The sequence below is a fragment of the Lampris incognitus genome, chromosome 8 (assembly GCF_029633865.1).
Source record: "Lampris incognitus isolate fLamInc1 chromosome 8, fLamInc1.hap2, whole genome shotgun sequence".
Classification (NCBI taxonomy): Eukaryota; Metazoa; Chordata; class Actinopteri; order Lampriformes; family Lampridae; genus Lampris; species Lampris incognitus.
In genome coordinates, this window is record NC_079218.1 from 3972478 (window position 1) to 3991543 (window position 19066).

The 19066-nt window shown below is 48.3% G+C and overlaps 1 protein-coding gene across 1 annotated transcript; it reads left to right on the top strand.

Annotated features, from left to right (window-relative positions):
- Positions 1-593: 593 nt before the first annotated feature.
- Positions 594-13839, top strand: tmem218 (transmembrane protein 218). The gene is made up of 3 exons (XM_056285505.1): positions 594-976; positions 1339-1441; positions 13259-13839. Exons 1-3 carry the CDS (start codon positions 867-869, stop codon positions 13391-13393), a joined length of 348 nt encoding a protein of 115 aa, XP_056141480.1. The 5' UTR covers positions 594-866; the 3' UTR covers positions 13394-13839.
- The last annotated feature ends 5227 nt before the right edge of the window (positions 13840-19066 follow it).

Consider the following 19066-nt stretch of genomic DNA (forward strand, 5'->3'; position numbering starts at 1 on the left):
CGCTTGTGACCCGATAGCAAAAAAACAAAACAAAACAAAAACAACGCATTTTAAAACCAAGTGTAAACGGGGTGTAGGCGACGGTGACTGTGGCCAAACATACTGTCTCCTGGCTGTTGGCAGAGAGAAACGTTGTCTCTGAAGATACTCGATTGCCAAAAATATGAGATTAGAAAAATCTCCCACAGAATAGAATAGAACATAATAGAATAGAACAGAATAGAGTGATGTTCTTTAATGACAGATACAGTGCAGTGGGCGTCTCCACGCATTGGGTTTTTAATCTACTCAGTGAGCAGGCTTACGTTGGGCTCCTCAGTGAAAACAGCTGGAACTAAGGTAAACTTGAGAGGTTTCTAAACAATGCGCGCTCACGTTTCTAATTAGGCTGTTAATCAAATTAATGATAATCGCCGAGATACGGCGTTCAGGCAGGACGCACGCGGGTCGTGACGTCGCGTTTGGACTCGAGTTCCCATGAACCCGCCCCGTAATTTAGTAAGGGCCTGCTTGATTGGTCGAGCCTCAGCCACCCAATCAAATTGTAGCTTTGTGTCGCCGATGCGGAAACGGTCGTTGCCATGAAGCCGAGAGACGCCGCTGAGCCGCGCCGATGCCCTGCCGTGTAGTTAAACTGTGTTTTTGAGCTGTACATTATCCCATAACATACAAGATAGCGCCGAAGCTTCCCCACGCTCGGCCAGCGTGTGAGAGGACTGGCGTCCCGAGTTCGCGCCACCACTTAACAGCTGGAAGTTTGCAGACGTTTTGTGCGTTTTTCAGTCTGGTGACGTCACCGCCCGGCTTAGCCCCTCGTCGTTGTGTGAGTAGCTGGCTATGTGCGGCTCACCCCCAAAGCTGTTAAAATGTCGAACACGGTACTGGGCGTGGGCACCGGCGTGTTCCTCGTTGCGCTCGTCTGGATTTTGGCTCTTGTGTTTGGGATAATACTGCTGAGAGCTTCCGGTCCGATAAAGTGAGTGGAAGGAGCTGCAGCACACTGGACCTGCACCGTTTCCTGTCAGAATAGAGTCACCTTGTTTCCCCTAAAGCGACTTCATACTACACCTGTCTTGACTCACGTCTCCGAGGATCCGGCTGATTTCTCCATCTAACTGTTCTGGGAGCCCTTGTCACGCCGAGGTGGTGATTAGGTTGTAATTGCCCTCAGCTCGACAGGACAGGCGACATTTAATGGGGACGGTGTTATTAACCACCCCCGTCGCCATCCCCAATCGTTATGTCGTCTTTACCAGAGGAAGTAAAATCTACATTTGAAGGTAGCAAGTCGTGCAACATGCCCTCATCTCTGTTTATGTCCTTCTTGTTTCCTACCAGGTTTGGGGTGGTCCCCATTGTCTTGCTGGCTCTCGTCGTTTCTCTGGTACTGGTGTTCTTCCCTCGCGGTTCAGAGACTACCCCCCCCTTCAAAGAGATGGAGGTGAGCCCTATGCAGAAATGAAACGGACACACATGTGCATACGCATCACATCACTTGTGTTTTTTCCAGCACTTAGCCTGGTCAAGGTGTTATTGGTGTACCTATGAAGCACAAGAATGCTGCCATTGAAACCACATGTCCAGTGTAGCTTCTGTACACCCTCAGAAAGCACAGAGAAAGAATAGGTTCACCTAGAGCAATGTACGCTGGTACACTGACGCTGCAGTGGTTTTCTCCACTTATCCTGAACTGTAAGTAAAAGACCGGGAGGGGTGTTCAACCTGTAAAAATAGTCTAAAGGGCAATGAGACTATTTACTACAGGCAGATAATTACAAATCAAATGATAACCTGTATATCAAAATATTACGTTAAAATTGATATAAATACATTGCTTCGTATTACGGTATTAACTGAATTATCTCAATAACATCATATAATTGGTAACTGAAACAGGACATAACTGATGACGCGAGCAGGCTTACATCCAATTTTAGGTCACAAAAGCCAGTTGGCATGACACAAAGACCTTTGATTAAAGAGTCTAAGAAAAATCAAACTTGAGCTGAATGGTCATTAAATGCCTCAGATTTTTACTTTCAAAAAAGGCTGCAAGTTTAATGAGGTGCAACTTCTGCTGTCTCTATGCCACATATGGGATAACCAGGGATGGTATGATACAATATACATTGTTTTAACACTTTCACATAGACGGTTAAAGTTGGACAAATGGTGTAGGCCTATCTTTCACAACCGAGTAATGCACTATAACAGAAATATACCGTAAAATCTCAATCTGGAAGTTTACAGCCACCTTGTGCATGTGTACTCATGAATTTCATTGCTCATATGGTTTGAGAGAGAGAGAGTGTTAGTCATTTATGGAGCAATTTTTCATTTGACAAAGTATTAATTTCAGTCTCAAATAATACAAGGGAAGGCCAGTAGGATAAGTACGACATCCCTGTTGGGAAATAGTGGAGAGTAAAAACAGAGTGGCATTTTCTTTCCAGTAGTCAAGCGTGGCATCCTAATCCTTTTTTATAAAGCAAATGAAATAGCCACTCCTCTACAAATGAGATGTCCTCCACTTAAAAAGAAGTGTCACCTATGATTACAAAATGAGTTATACAGCACTAAATGACAACAAAATATGGTACATTTAAAAAGATAGTAAATAATTTAAGTCCTTGATTGACAAAGTGATTATATATGGGTCTCAGTACTTGCAGGGCTGCCAATTTCCAGGGATGTCTTGGCGTGAAATTTCTTGGGGGGGGGGGGGGTTACAGGTTACCGTTGCGGAAGGGGTGAGCATATTCTCTCTCCTAAGCAACTTTCACTGAATCTTTAATTATGTGTATAACTTTGAACAGTTACTGGTGTGAACTTGCCTCTTTACTTTCTGTCAAATTCTGTCTCCGGTGTAGCAAAAGGTTCCTGTGGTGAATTGCTCTGACAGACAAGCGCTCTTTTTAAACATAATCATAGCAACAACTCACACCTTTGCAAACGCTTCAAGAGAAAACTCACTGATTCTCAACCTTAACTCCATCTATCTGCGACATGGACAGCACATGAAAAACACCTGCAGTTGTTTCCTGCATCTCTGAGGCGGCAGTGAAACAGAATTTTTTCCGGCTTCCGAGTGACGTGTTGTGCCGTCATTTGGCAGCCAGAAAAACTACAGTTTAGCAGGGTTTCTAATACTCTAATCTACTGTGGAAGAATTTTCCAACAACAAAATAAATTCTCCAAGTCAACGCTTGTAGAGTGAAAAGCTCAGTTCGCTTTAATCTTGCAGTTGCGGGCGAGGGAGACCAGCGGTGTAGCTACAGTGGTTCTGATGGACTGGTTCTTTCTGTATAAATGTATTTTCTGTAGAAAAATCTTTTTTATACAGCAAATAGAAATACACATAGGACGTAGTTTAAATTCACAGGGTTGTATCAGTTCTATTCGCTATAGCATGATAGACTTCCTGGCTCCAACAGCAAGGTGAAAACAATGTAAATGAATTAGCATTGAATGCCATTGGGTTTGGCCTGGCACATGGACCAGCGTTCTTTGCATAAACAAGAGTAGCTAGCATATGGGTTCTTTGCATATAGAAAGGACGATTGTCTCACAGGGTGAGAGAGGAAGAATCCTCCAGGGAGTAATTATCAAGTGACAGATAACTCAATATGGCTCAAATCAAGAAAGCAGCTATGTAAAGTGGCCACTCAGAAACTCGGTGCCTGCTTGTCTGGAGGAAAGCCCTTGATTATAACAAAAATGAGCTTCCACATTGCTCTAAACATGCTGTTCAAAAAACACATCCTCATTCTCTCCACCAAGCAATGTTTTCGATGGTCACACAACATTAGCGCAGAGGATTTTATGGATGGCGATACAGGGGTTTACATGCAGTGCATTCTGGTACGTGTAGGCACTGTGGGAAAGACCCTGTGAGCAGGAGATCATCGATTTCTCCATCAACATAGTATGCGGTAAGGATTTTATTCCTTCACATTACACATCAGTGCTGATTCCACATACACAAAACCATTGGTAACTTTCCCCTTTAATGGCAATGGAGTTGGGCAGGAGACGTGAGCAGGGATAAACTAGGCCTTGTAGTTTCTGGAAATGAAACAAATGCAAAGTGTGGCATGAGTGCGTACAAGAGGACCAAATTGCATAAGGCTGTATTGTATGTAGTCACTAGTAGATAAGCAACTCTGTTATAATAGTACTCCCCCCGGATGTAGTTTCTCTCGTCAAACATTATGTTCTAAAGTCCGAATTCAGTTGCTGTCTGTGTCCCACCAGTCCCACAACTCCCCGCCAGCAAGGAACCGTCTCACACAGAATTTAGTCACCATGGCAACGCAGCAGCTTGCAGGAGTCGCACTCCCTGCATAGCCTGTTGGTGCGCTCAAAGTCCAGTGAAGCAATTTGGAGCCACAGATTAGCACAGGACATGTGATTATTATGAATTATTATTATAAAGTTGTATTTATTTATTCATTTTTATTTCCCCCCCCCCCCCCTTGTATCTGGCCAATTACCCCACTCTTCCGAGCCATCCTGGTCGCTGCTCCACCCCCTCTGCCGATTCGGAGTGGGCTGCAGACTACCACATGCCTCCTCCGATGCATGTGGAGTTGCCAGCTGCTTCTTTTCACCTGACAATGAGGAGTTTCACCAGGGGGGCGTAGCGCGTGGGAGGATCATGCTATTCCCCCCAATTCCCCCTCCCCCCAAACAGGTATCCCGACTGACCAGAGGAGGCGCTAGTGTAGCGACCAGGACACATACCCTCATCCGGTTTCCCACCCGCAGACACGGCCAATTGTGTCTGTAGGGACGCCTGACAAAGCCAGAGGTAACACAGGGATTCGAACCAGTGATCCCCATTTTGGTAGGCAATGGAATGGACCACTACGCTACCCGGATGCCATAAGTTGTAATTATTATAAATTTAGGAGGGGGACACGGGGTTTATGTGTGGCGTGAGAAAGGAGTCGTTTGTGCGGGTCTCACACTCAGTGCATGAGAGCTGGCAACTCTGCACGTCTTCTTGTCAAAGATCATTCATGTTGTCAATTCAGTTTCATTGCCATGTTTCTCTTCACCCTCAGGGTTCATACAGTCATGGAAAACCTGGAAAAGACAGTTGATTTGAAAACAAAATTTCCAGGCCCTGGAAAAGTATTGGAAAATCACAATTCGTGAATGTCTTGGAACTCTAACTAAAGCAGCATCAGCTCAGTTTTAAAGACTGGTTGACCAATTTAACAAAAGAGCAGGTTGAGCCATTGTGGTGAGGTTTTATCATTTCCATTGTGTGTGCTCATGTAACAGGTTGTCTCAGTCTGTGAAAATGTGTCTCTGCTGGCATTCTTTCCTGTCAGTTAGCTAGCTAGCTTGTCTACAGTGTACCGGACAAGTGCAGTTTCAACAGTCATTGTCTTCAAATGCATAACAGACGGGCATGGTTTTTTGCTATGTCTAGAAAAAAGGCATTGGTGACACTAGCCCCTCATAAACTGCACAGTAATGGAGTGCTGTTAGCTGATCACCAGCGTAAAGTAGCCTACTTATTTCCCTGCAGTATTCAAAATATGCTCATACGTCATGAGCACTTAATATTTCTGTCCTTTGAATAGAATTTGCTTGTAAAAGCTGACACTTGGGGGTGGCACTGTGGCGCAGTGGTTAGCACAGTCACCTCGCAGTAAGATCCTGGGTTCGAGCCCCAGGGTTGTCCAGCCTTGGGGGTCGTCCTCTGTGTGGAGTTTGCATGTTCTACCCATGTCTGTGTGGGTTTCCTCCGGGTGCTCTGGTTTCCTCCCGCAGTCCAAAGACATGTAGGTCAGGTGAATTGGCAGTACTAAATTGCCCCTAGGTGTGAATGTGTGTGTGTGGGCCCTGTGATGGCCTGGTGGCCTGTCCACGGTGTCTCCCCGCCTGCCGCCCAATGGCTGCTGGGATAGGTTCCAGCATCCTCGCGACCCTGAGAGCAGGATAAGCGGTTTGGATAATGGATGGATAATGAATGGATGGATGGATGTCTTCAAATGGACAAGTAAGTAGTTGAAAGTAGAGCAGTATTTGAAATATAGACATACAGGCGGAAATTAATATCCATCCATCCATCCATCCATTATATGAACCGCTTATCCTGCTCTCAGAGTCATGGGGATGCTGGAGCCTATCCCAGCAGCCATTGGGTGGCAGGCGGGGAGACACCCTGGACAGGCTGCCAGGCTATCACAGGGCCCACACACACACACACACACACACACACACACACACACGTTCACACATTCACACCTAGGGACAATGTAGTACGGCCGATTCACCTGACCTACATGTCTTTGGACTGCGGGAGGAAACTGGAGCACCCGGAGGAAACTCACACAGACACGGGGAGAACATACAAACTCCACGCAGAGGACGACCCGGGACGACCCCCCCCCCCCCAAGGTTGGACTACCCCGGGGCTCAAAGCCAGAACCTTCTTGCTGTGAGGCAACTGCGCTAACCACTGCACCCCTGTGACGCCTTGTGAAATTAACATATGTATTTAAGTATATTGTTAAAACGCACCTTTTCAGTGGCAGCTCTAGAAAATGGTTCTTCTGGTATCAAAACTGAGCTAAATTTCACAGAAACGCCATGGAAATGTCGTTGAAAATTGTTGGTGTAAAATGTTTGAACTCTGTACCTTATGTTGCTTGTTAAGTTAACTATGGCAATGTTGGCTTTCGTGTGTGTGTGTGTGCGCGTGCACATGTGGGTGCTTGTAGTACAGGCCTGCTCTGCTTTATCTTACTCCAACAGCGACACAGAACAAACAGACCCCCATGCTGCCTCCAGGTTGTGCCAATAAGCCAGCCTGGTCTGCCAGGCAGGCTGCCACCCCACAGAAGCAGTACGGCAGCAGAGCCTTGTCCTGGCCACCTTATGCTTTATAGCCTTTGTGCAGAGGAAAAAACAGGAACACTCGGGGGAAAGATAACATGTCTTCCCAGGTTCTGTGCAGGCCTTTTGGGTACAATTATATCATGCCTGTATCAACAATTCAAGCCTGTTTTCAAAACGGTTGTGTAACTGCAACAAAACAAGTGGTCACTGGGAAGTTCGTACCACCAGAATCTCAATTATATAAATTAGTGTTTCACAACATGGAATTGATTGTAGTAGTGTGAAATTGAATTTAACTTCTATTGCATTTGTTACATTTTATCTCCGTGTTCAAATTCATCATATATTTCACTTGGCATGATTTGAATTCACTTTTTCTGTGACACACATCTGTGTACTTCAAAAAGCAAGCAAGGCCGTCCGGGTGGCGTGGCGGTCTGTTCTGTTGCCTACCAACACAGGGATCTTCAGTTTGAATCCCCGTGTTACCTCCGGCTTGGTCGGGCGTCCCTACAGACACAATTGGCCGTGTCTGCGGGTGGGAAGCCGGATGTGGGTATGTGTCCTGGTCGCTGCACTAGCGCCTCCTCTGGTCGGTTGGGGCGCCTGTTCGGGGGGGAGGGGGAACTGGGAGGAATAGCGTGATCCTTCCATTCGCTACGTCCCCCTGGTGAAACTCCTCACTGACGGGTGAAAAGAAGCAGCTGGCGACTCCACATGTATGGGAGGAGACACGTGGTAGTCTGCAGCCCTCCCCGGATCAGCAGAGGGGGTGGAGCAGAGACCGGGACGGCTCGGAAGAGGGGGGTAATTGGCCAGGTACAATTGGGGGGGGGGGGATGACTTGTGATGCAAGAGTTATCTCGTGTGTTAGCGAAAAAAAACTCATTGCCATTGCTGAGTTTATATTCAAGTGGGGTAATTGGCTGGGTACAACTGGGGAGAAAAAGAGGGAGAAATCCTGCCCCCCCCCCCCCAAAAAAGGCAAGCAAGCGAAGATAGGTTCACGTTGTTAGCAGTTAATCAGCGTCACCAGCTGGTAAAGTCAGAAAACGGTCAATACTTTGCTTGAAGTTAAAACTCAAAAATCAGAATCATGTGTATTGGCCATGCAGGTTTGCACATAGTACATGGAATGTGGCTCCAGTTTCGTGGCTCTCTCAGTGTTCTTAACATAGAATAACAACACAACAATCTTCACGTATATACATGAGGGTTGACCTGTACAGGGGAAATGAGGGGTGATAGGTGCAATGGTGCAGAGAATATACCAGAGATGCTGAAACAGATTAGCAGGTTACTACATACATGCCTGATGACAAACTGATGGCAGTCAGGCCCAAATCTAATCTCAAGGCGTTACTTTCAATTAAATTCAAATGTTTTGCTTTAAGTCCAGTGTTCTTTCTTGGAAAAGGTACTCATAGGTCCATAGACTAGAAAACAGGAAAGTCTTATTTTAGTTGTATGCCTTAAAATGTTCAACATCATGCACTGTCTCTAAAGCTGCAACCTGAAGATGCACATGCAAACCGACATCCTGTTTGATACTTGCTGTCACTGGTATGTGCAAGAGCATTGCTAATTTTCAAGTGCACAAGTCAGGAATGCTGCTGTATTTGCCCATTTCTGTGGTTAGCGTCTGGTATGACTTTCTCAGTAAAAAATGTGTGGTGCATAGTTTTACTTCCTTATCACTGCAACCAAATATGGATGAACAAGACAAACGCTGTACTGGCCAGTTTTAAGAAGCAGTTTTTGTGGCTATTGTAACGCCCCCCCCCCTTTTCTCCCTAATTATATCCGGTCAATTACCCCCGCTGCCAATCTGGGGAGGGCTGCAGACTACCACATGCCTCCTCCCATACATGTGGAGTCACCAGCCGCTTCTTTTCACCTGACGGCGAGGAGTTTCACCAGGGGGATGTAGCATGTGGTAGGGTCATGTCGTTCCCCTCAGTTCCCACTCCCCCCTGAACAGACGCCCCGACTGACCACAGGAGGCGCTAGTGCAGCGACCAGGACACATACCCACATCCGGCTTCCCACCCGCAGACACGGCCAATTGTATCTGTAGGGACGCCCGACCAAGCCGGAGGTAACGGGGATTCGAACCGGCGCTCCCCGTGTTGGTAGGCAACAGAATACACCACCATGCTACCAGGACGCCCCTTGTAGCTACATGTTTAGGTGTGGTGATCAGGAATGTCTTATTTGGAATGGGTCTCTGACATATGATGTTCAGACATCGGTGCGGTCACCAGTGGTCTGTCGCCACAAGCGTCAGTAAATCAACCAACAGTAATCGCCAGGACTGTGGCTTCAGTTCCTGCTGGGTTTTGGGTTTTTTTTTTTTTGGTCACCCAGCATTTTGATCCTTTCATGTCCTGAAAGAAAGCCTTTGTGGAAGTAATAATGCAGAAGCTGCATCTAAGCAGGCCCGGCCGGTGTGGTCGGTATGTAAAGAAGGCCGGACGTGTCCTTTATGGTGGGTGGAGTCATCTGTGCTCGCAGAAGGTCTGTCCTGTTGAGGTCCTGTTTGAGTGTGCAGGGAACCTGCTTATGAACCATTGATACTGCACCAGGCTTTAGCCTGTACCGGTTAGCAGGGGGATGTAAGGAGGATGCTGGCTGTGCAGTTGGCATGGTTACCAGATAGGCATTCCTGATTAAAAACTACTGGGGATACAGTATGCATATGTTTGCCTGCTTTTTGAGCGTGTGTGTGTGTGTGTCTTTGTTACAGTGTCTGCATGTGTGTGTGTGTGTGTGTCTTTGTTACAGTGTCTGTGTGTGTGTGTGTGTTTGTGTGTGTGTGTGTGTGTGTGTGGGTGGGTGTGTGTGTGTGTCTTTGTTACAGTGTGTGTGTATGTGTGTGTGTGTGTGTGTGTGTGTGTGCACGCCTGCATGTACATACATGCCCACGTTCATTTGTGTAAGAACTACCTAACTAACCCCGTGCTGTTTAACAAAAGTAAAATATCATAGTGCCAATTAGGCCAGTCCCAGACGGGGGGTGGAGGGTGGAGGTTTTGTAACAGAGCCCCCTGCCTGTCTGGCCCGCTCCCACCCTGCTCCCAGCCTGGCGTTCAATGCCACATTAATAAAACATGGCCTCACTCTGGCTTCCTGCTTGCTGTCTAATTGGCAAATTATAAAGTGAGATGTGTTAAATGCATCCATAAGAGACGCTATACTGCACACTACTGCTTTGTACATCAGCATGTGTCACACACACACACACACACACACACACACACACACACACACACACACACACACACACACACACACACACCTGCTCAGATTCCATGACACTCCCTGTGCAAGCTCTTGTTTGTAGTTGGCACAAGGACCGCTGCTTGTCCGGCTGTTTGCGGTTTAAAGGGGCTTTTCTCCCGGTGTGGGTTGTTTGAGTTGCCCCGTATTCCTCCACCATTTTATTTCAAGAGTGGCTAATCATATGAGCATGTGCACCGGCCCAGAGTGATCGGATGAAATGCGTTGTAAGCAAGCCTGTAACCGCTAGAAACGGGTCTTGACTAAAAACAAAACCGTTACCCAGGCACAAGATGGGACTCAGCCGTCCTCTGGGCCGGGTCATGAGCTGGTTCCTTGTTTTCATTAGATCCATTAAAGCCAACTGGGACAAGTCACAGCGTGCGATGGGTTTATGTTCCCCTTTGATCTGCCCGAAGGAGGTCAAGACAGTCGGATGTGAACCCAGTTTCTTTTAGTATTCGCTTTTTCTTTCTTTTTTTTTGAATTGAGTGCGAGCGCCGGGCCGTGAGTGAAAGTGGAATGAATAATGCAGCTGTCTTTCTCCTCTCCTTTATCCTTCTGCTGCACACAACCCTCCCACACTCAACACGAAAACGCTTTATTAGTCATTAATTGCTTTTAATTCTGCGTGTCGCAGAATAAGGTCACCTTTGACCGGGTTTGGATATACGGCTCTGCGGCTTTTCAGTGAACCAGGCTCGTAAACTTAATAGAAAACTGCAGCATTGCAGAACCGCCCGAAAGCCCCAAAACCCAAGTCGCTTCTCAGTCGCACAGTAACTTCGCATCCGTACTTGAGACTCTTTCTGTCTGCGTGCTGACAGGATCCATCGGTTTGTTGCAGGGGAAGTTTGATAGTTGGTAGTGTCGGAAGCCGGTCGCATGCTAATGAGGAAGAAGCCCACCGCCTGCTAATGTATGCGTCTGTCCTACTGATGTGATGTAATGCTGTATGGCCCGCCGTCACTCTGCCAGCTGGCAGTCAGTTGGCTTAAATTCTGCAGCAGAGAGTGAGTGGGAGATGTGATTTCTTGCTACATGAAGGCATGGAAATACCTTGTGTCCCAGACAGTCAGTCAGTCAGTGTCCTCTGAGACCCCCTGTCTGTGTGCCGATATGAATTCGCCCCTCGCGGATGGAGGCTGAACTCACTGCTGTGTATTCCATCAACGGGAGTTACGTCCTGGAAAATACGAGCTGTTGGCTGCGGAGTCAAGTGGGTATAGATAACTTAAATAATCACAACTAATTAACCAAGTTACTTTTGGAACCGTTTTCACTACTCTTTCAAGGTGACAAGTGGCCTTGGGTTTTCCTACGGCTTACTGAAGCCCATGCTGCTCCCATATCAAGCTCTGTAGCGGCTCTCTCATGACACCTAGTGGCCCAAACCGGAAAGGCCGAACTGAAGGAATTGTTTCCCCAAAATACACGTTTTTACCGTGTAAATAAGAACTTTGTAATGATAATAATAAACAACTTAGAAAAGTGTTTTTTAGTTACGTTTTCAAAAATCACGACAAGAAAGATGAACAGAAGGCACAAAAATGAGAAAAAAGGAACAACAAAAACATCCATCATCCAAACCGCTTATCCTGCTCTCAGGGTCACGGGGATGCTGGAGCCTATCCCAGCAGTCATCGGGCGGTAGGTGGGGAGACACCCTGGACAGGCCACCAGGCCATCACACAACCCCCCCCCCCCCCACACACACACACACACACACACCTAGGGACAATTTAGTACGGCCGAGTCTCCTGACCTACATGTCTTTGAACTGTGGGAGGAAACCGGTGCACCCAGAGGAAACCCACGCAGACACGGGGAGAACATGCAAACTCCACACAGAGGACGACCCGGGACGACCCCCAAGGTTGGACTACCCCGGGGCTCGAACCCAGTACCTTCTTGCTGTGAGGTGACTGCGCTAAGGACTGCACCACTGTGCCGCCCCAAAAACAAAAACAAAGAACAGTTAAAAATGTAGGCCCGATGAAGCCCCAAATCAACTTCCTGGACGGTTGGGCTTATATAGACATGTGCATATGCCTCGTAACTGAGGAAAGCCCAGCAATACTCTTCCAGCAGTTAACTCGTTGTACTGGGCTCCAAGCAGGAGCACTTCCTGATGTGGATTGTTTGATTTATTGAGAAAAACATCTCTCTAAGAGCCTTCATTTTGGAATAGTGCAGTTCCATTTATTGTTGTGAGCATGCTGATCTGGTGCTAGTAAAGCTTACCGCCTATCCCATCGAGAAAGCCCTTGAGTGGCTGTTGCAGCTAGAAAAGTGCTATATAAATGCAATCCATCCATCCACTGGCCAAAATAACTGCACCAGACCACTTTTAATGAGAAAAAGAAAACTGATAAATGCTGCCCTCTTTCGGTGGAAATGTTCACACCTGCTACACTGCCAGCCCTGATGCTTCACTGAGGATTTTGAGGTAGTCTGACATCAGTGGACAGAAACTTAAAAAAAAAAAACAAATTTTCAAGGAGTCAGAAGTGCGTCTCCACATGGCCAGTTTTAGAAACGCGCCCCGTTCTCCCGCATCACTCTCCAGTCTACACATCTGCATTTCTCAAAAGTGTGCGCCGTATGGAGACAAGCTGAAATCATGCAGGGCTGTTACATTACCCCTGAAAGACCAGCGGCATCTAACCGGGTCTACATTGTGCGCGGGGTGTATTGGGGGTGAAGGGGTCAGGTAAATAGCGGGGCATAAACAGATTTGTGCTTTAAAGGGGTTTTATCAAAATGTTCAGCTGTAAAGTGAACAGATAAAAGTGGAATGATTCCTGAATCGGGGCGATCTGGAAGACCTGCAGGCTGTGGGCGACGTAGAGTGAACGTGTTCGTTACCCTACACAGTTTGCTGACTGTTTTAGGGGACGTTGAGAAAACATGACAACTCTTAACTCTGCAGTCGGTGTCATGGTTACCGTATGGATGGAATTAAGAGTAGATAGTTTTAGTAGCCACATGACCAAGGCTCGTGGAATGTGTTTTCGGTACACGTTAAACTGCAGCACAACACACACATGTTCAACAGCACACACCCCACATCTGATCGGCAACAGTACAGTGGGTTTAATGGGTTCTGTCTTCCTTTTCCCAGATAGTGGACACATTCTTCATTGGACGCTACGTGCTGCTGTCGGTGGTGAGCGCCGTCTTTCTGGTGACCCTCTTCATGTTGCTCCCCCATCATTTCCTGGAGCCGGTCTACGCCAAGCCCGTAAGAACACACTAGAGCTGCCAGGGTCACGTTGGCACTGGGACCGCGTCATCGATGTAGACAGTTTGAGACGAGCAGCACCACCAAGAGCGCCCCCCCCCCCTCCCGCATTCGGCTGGATTACAGATGGTTTCCGACACGGGGAGATCCAGTTTTGTTCCTCCCTTTTGGGTTGTTTGTTGTTTTGTAGGTTTTCTGTCTCCAGCTAACGGTAAAGCTCTAACAAGGCCAGTTTGTTTTGTTTTTTTACACATATTTTATGGTTTTATGAGTTGTGTGAGTAAAAATGGGATGTTAGCAATGAATTCTAGACATTTAAATCCTTCATTCAGTGTCAACGGGTCATCTCTGGAGCATTGTGAGCCCCAGATCCGCCAGTCTTTCTTTAAAGTGCTGCTGAACTGAAAAGGTAAACACGAAGCCCAACAGAGAAAACATAAGGAGGCGCTCACACAGTTTCAAACTGGAAGATGCATTATTTTCCCCCTTTTCATTTTGAACTGCTTGCTAAAAAACAAAACGTGCTAACATTTCAGCCTGTTGGCCTTCATCAGTGCTTGATGCATCTCAGCTGGTCAGCTATCCTCCAAACAGGTACTGTACCCACGAAGTAAGGGTTTGACCATACACTCCATGTTGTGCTAAAACCAGTCTAATCAATGAAACTGAACTTTTCCCACGCGTTGTTCTTGGTTTTTATTTGGGTTTTTCTTCTCAGTGCAGGAAACGGAGCAGGTCAGCCGGTGTCACAGCAGTAAAGGTGAATAGTAAGGTGCACTAAATCAGGAACACTTTATTTGTTGTTTCCCCAGCCCACAGCAGTGCAACACAAAGACAAAACCACGCATCCGAAACTACAAGAACCTCAAGAACACACATACTAACACATATATCCAAACTAAACAACAAATCACTGTCCAAGGGAGCGAACGCCAGCCAGGATGACTGTCGGAACTGCCGGTCTGCATGAGTTAGCTTAGCCCGCCCCGCTCCCGTGTCCTGTCAGACCGCCCTCGGTGCTTCCTGCTCGGGCATGGCTCCAGGCAGGGGCCGTGGTCCTTGGGCCCACCGGACACAGCAGACCAGGCTCCCTCAACCAATCCAGCACTAGCTCTCCCAGCCAGACACCCTCGACCCACCTCCCCCCACTCCACACGACAACACCAAAAACACCACAGTCAACGCCAGGCAAGGCCGCCGCCGCCAGACCGCCCTCTGTGTTATCGGAACTGCCGGTCTGCATGGGCTAGCAGTTAGCTTAGCCTGCCCCGCTTCCGTGTCCTGTCAGAAATGGTTCTTGAGCTAGGATTTGAATGTTGAGTCGGTGTTTGGTTCCGTGACTCTGGGGAGAGGCTTGTCTGTTAAAGGCGGGTAGTCCAGAACGTATTTGCCACTGTCAGTTGTTGCATCAAATATGAGGGACAACAAGAAGTGAATGAGTGTGGGCTGTCACCCAGATGTGGAGCACTCATCTGCTTCTGCCTTTCCAGAGAGATGAGCTGATTCACTCCTCAGGTTAGCTCTCTATCACACGTTCTGGCTTCGCTAGTTAACCCGTCTGGTTATCCTTTTTGTTTTTGTTTTTTTGCAAGCATTCAGCTACACAAGGTCTCAAATAATATTTTTTAATATACCAACAGTATCCCATTCAAACCATTGGGAGCAATGCTAAGAGGCACTGTGGCAGCACACACTGACGCCCTGCAAGTATTTTATGAGCCCTCACACACGGTTTGGCCAGTCCTCAGGTATTCAAGTTGCCTGAAGCCCCAGCTAAGGTCTCCAAACACCCCAACAGAGAGTTTGTGACCAACATCCCTTTGATTTATGTTAAGAAAGCACCTGATGCGTCCTGTTCATCTGCAGCTGTAGGGATAAAACCATGTCACTGTCCCTCTGGATAATCAAGAATATCTAAAACGCTGCACATGGATGTTTTCAAGGACTGGAGTCGGCTTCAGGTGTCGAGGTGAAGCCCGTTGAAATGTGTCAAACTGTTACTTCCGGGGCAGCAAGGCGGCACCGTGGTTAGCGCGGTCGCCTCACAGCAAGAAGGTCCTGGGTTCGAGCCCCGGATACTCCAACCTTGAGGGTCATGCCGGGTCGTCCTCTGTGTGGAGTTTGCATGTTCTCCCCGTGTCTGTGTGGGTTTCCTCCGGGTGCTTTGGTTTCCTCCCACAGTCCAAAGACATGTAGGTCAGGTGAATCAGCTGTACTAAATTTTCCCTAGGGGTGTGTGTGTGTGTGTGATGGCCTGGCTGCCTGTCCAGGGTGTCTCGCCGCCTCCCGCCCAATGACTGCTGGGATCGGCTCCAGCATCTCCACGACCCTGAGAGCAGGATGAGCGGTTTGGATGATGGAAGGACGTTAGGAGATTTGGGTGGCATGTAAAGAGGTTTCCAAACTTCTCATTTCTGACGTTTTACCACGTGGGTGTTGCCGCCCCTTCTGTTGTGCATACAGTCGTCTGTGTGTGTGTGTGATTGCCGGGTGAGCTGGACCATATGATATGCTCGCTCCTTCTCAAGGAAAAAGAGCCGCTGGCGGTTGCAGTGTTTTGCAGATGTCTTACATGTGACTTACCCGCCCAGAAAAAAAAAGCAATTAGTTACCCACCTGTTGCATCGGTGAAGCCACCTCTGCAGAGTGACCCCTTTAGAGGAAGTCGTGTTGGGGACCGTTGTGCGGATGAGGATTTGGGGCTCTGCAGGAGCGCCGTGCGCCTCTTAGGACCCGGTGTTTCATAGCGGCCGTGCAAGGGGAGATGTCTCCATTTGCTTCACAGAGAAGGAGTTAAAAACCTTTAACCGACAGTTGCCGTCTGCTCACCGATATTTTACCAACGGGCCCGTTAGCCGTTGCATCGTCATATTCTGCATTTGTACGTTTCTGTTGTGAGCGTCTCCAAACAACAAATCTTTATCTCCCCTGAGAACGTCGTCCTTCCCTGGACTTCAAACACACTGCTGCGCTGACGCGGCTGCGGTGGCGATTCCATGGTGTATAAATAAACAGATAATTCCATGTAGAATAATAAGGCTTTGCAGACTAGAGGCTCAATTATAAATACTTGCACCACCCCACCCCCCTCCTTCCCACCTCCGTTTTAAAAGTGTGAAGCCCCGGGAGACGTGGAGTGGAATTCCAACCAGGATGATGAAAGAGAATCTAATGAATCAAAACCAATCCTATTAGTTCCGGCCCACATCTCCATACAGCGGCCCTCTTTCTGCACAACAATCCGTTGCATGAGTTCACACAAACTGGGGATCCAGGCGGGGGTTTCGGCAGGGTGGGATCGGGGGATCCGAAACCTTTCAACCTGCAGGAACTTGACGCCTGTAATTGACCGCGTGATAACTTGCAGGAACAGGATCTCGGCCCCCGCGCGGCCTGACGAGTAAGGAAACTTTGGGGGCCGTGTTCAAACGGACACCGTCACGGTTTAAACCGGGACATTTTTAGCTCCGGTGTTCTGCGAGACGTCGTATCTCGAGGTCCCCGTGCAAACGACGTGCACGCTCGCCCGGGTCCGAGCCCTGTCGGCTTTCTCCCTGGCTTGCAGTACAGGGACGGGCACAAGCAAACCCGTGGTTCCCAAAGATGTCAGTATATTCTTTTGACCCCCCCCCCAACTCCACCATCTCCTTCACTCCCCCATCCTTCCCTCTCTCCTTATCTCAACTTTATCCCTTCCTCATTTTAATTTTTGCTACTAAACTCTTTTTTTTGGGGGGGGGGGGGAGTGGGAAAATAGGCAGAACAAAGCATGTGGGGGTTTGAGGATCATTTGGAGCTCAGAGCCCAGGTCTTTGTGGAGCAGCCAGCTGGACGTATAAAGAGATGGGGGGCGGGCGAGATAAAGAAAGAGAAGGAGAGATGCAAGGGCCAAGAGATGTGAGCAAAATGCTGCGGGTGCCCGGGTTTGAAGCTGCAGAGGAGGGGACGGGGCGTGCTCCTCCCCCGGTAGAGACCCCCGTATTGAGATCCACTCAAGCAGAACTCCTGCCTCGCCGTTCACATCCTCGCTCGTCTCTCCCTGTTTGTGATATGGATGCAGTCAACAACAACACACACACACACACACACACACACACACACACACACACACACACACACACACACACACACACACACACACACACACACCTCCTCAGCTCTCACCGTAGCCAAACAGGCGATCCCGTTAACGATCATCGCCTCAACATCGTATCCAAAGGTCCCGCGTCCGTCCCGAATAAATGCGGCTCTGTTCATGTTGAACAGATCAGCTGGCGGTGCCCCAGCTCAGTGCATCATATCCTCTGCTGTTTTGGGAATCCTGGGCTATTTGCATATCCTTTGCTATTTTGTGTGTAGGAAAATAACGTTTGGCGTTGCGGGGGTCACAGCCAAAAATACTCGAGGTGATTTCCCTTCCTTACAAGCCTGAATGAAACATGGGCTTACTGGCCGAGAAGTCAGGTTCTGCAGAATCCCCACGAGTCACGTGGCTGACCTTCACAGCTTTTAAAGATCTGTTCTGTTGAAACCGACAGGAGGTGAAAATGCAGTTTTTGCCCCTGTTGCCTTAGCAACAAACTGCATTTTTAAGGCCAAAAAAAAAGAGTGGATTTTCTCAGCACCGCCTTGTCGTACTCCATTATGCCCCTTTGTGAGAAGCCAGAGGGAGCTATCTCTACAACACACACCGGGCGGGGGGGGGGGGGTAAAATCTTAGATCCAAAGCGCAAGTGTTGCCTCGGCCTTTTAGCTCTCTCAGGGAGGAATTACCCTGAGGTTCATCTCCTCGGGGGTAAATTGTAGGACCAGCTCAGAGGTCAGGATGCTTGCCAATAGCCCTTTTGCTGCCTGGACATGGTGCCCCGTTGTGGGCTGGGACGCGGCCCTATGGGGGGTTCTGTTCTGACCGTGCCGCACAAGCGATCGAATAGCTGTTAGGCGTAGGGAGGCCGCGGCTACGTTGATCAAAAGGGGGCTTTTACAATAGCGGGAGTCCCACTATTGTAAAAGGGACTGGGACTGACCACCCATATCCCGCATCCGGATGTGGGCCACTTCAGGCACTGATGTGGCACTGATGGTCTTCTTCTGGCCCTGACAAAATGGATGTGAATCTGAAGTGGACATATAGTGGACTAAAACGGAAATGGAGCTAGGGCACACTTTGGGCTACTTACAGGCTCTTTCCCAGATAGCATCTGGTTGTGGGCCACTTCAGGCAGTGGTGCAGCACTGGTGGTCTTCTTCTGGCCCTGAAAAACTGGATGTGAGCCTGAAGTGGCCCACATGCATAATAGCAAATATGGCCCAAATATGCCAAATCAAATGCGGGCCTTTTTTGGCAAAGATGCGGTGCTCTGGGCAACATGTGATCTGGATGTGACCCTGAAGTGGCCCGTGTGGTAAATGGTGAATATGGCCCAAATATCATAAAACAAATATGGGCCACCTTTGGCAAATATGTGGCACATGCAGCATTGCTGTGGCTTGGTTCTGGCCCAGATCTGGCAAACAGGAGTGGACCGCCCAAGTGCCATCATTCCACCTGGTATGTGGGCCGGATGATGGTGTTGGGTGTGGGACGGGTCCGGGCCACAGCAATTTTGCTATGTGGGCATAGACATTGTGATCTGTAGCGAGAGTAGGGTGCAGGTGGAGGAGAGCCTGGAGAGGTGGAGGTATGCA

Coding starts and splice junctions, on each gene's coding strand:
- tmem218 (XM_056285505.1), top strand. CDS start 867: ATGTCGAACACGGTACTGGGCGTGGGCACCGGCGTGTTCCTCGTTGCG. Junction 977..1,338: donor AGAGCTTCCGGTCCGATAAA/GTGAGTGGAAGG, acceptor GTTTCCTACCAG/GTTTGGGGTGGTCCCCATTG. Junction 1,442..13,258: donor CCCCCTTCAAAGAGATGGAG/GTGAGCCCTATG, acceptor TCCTTTTCCCAG/ATAGTGGACACATTCTTCAT.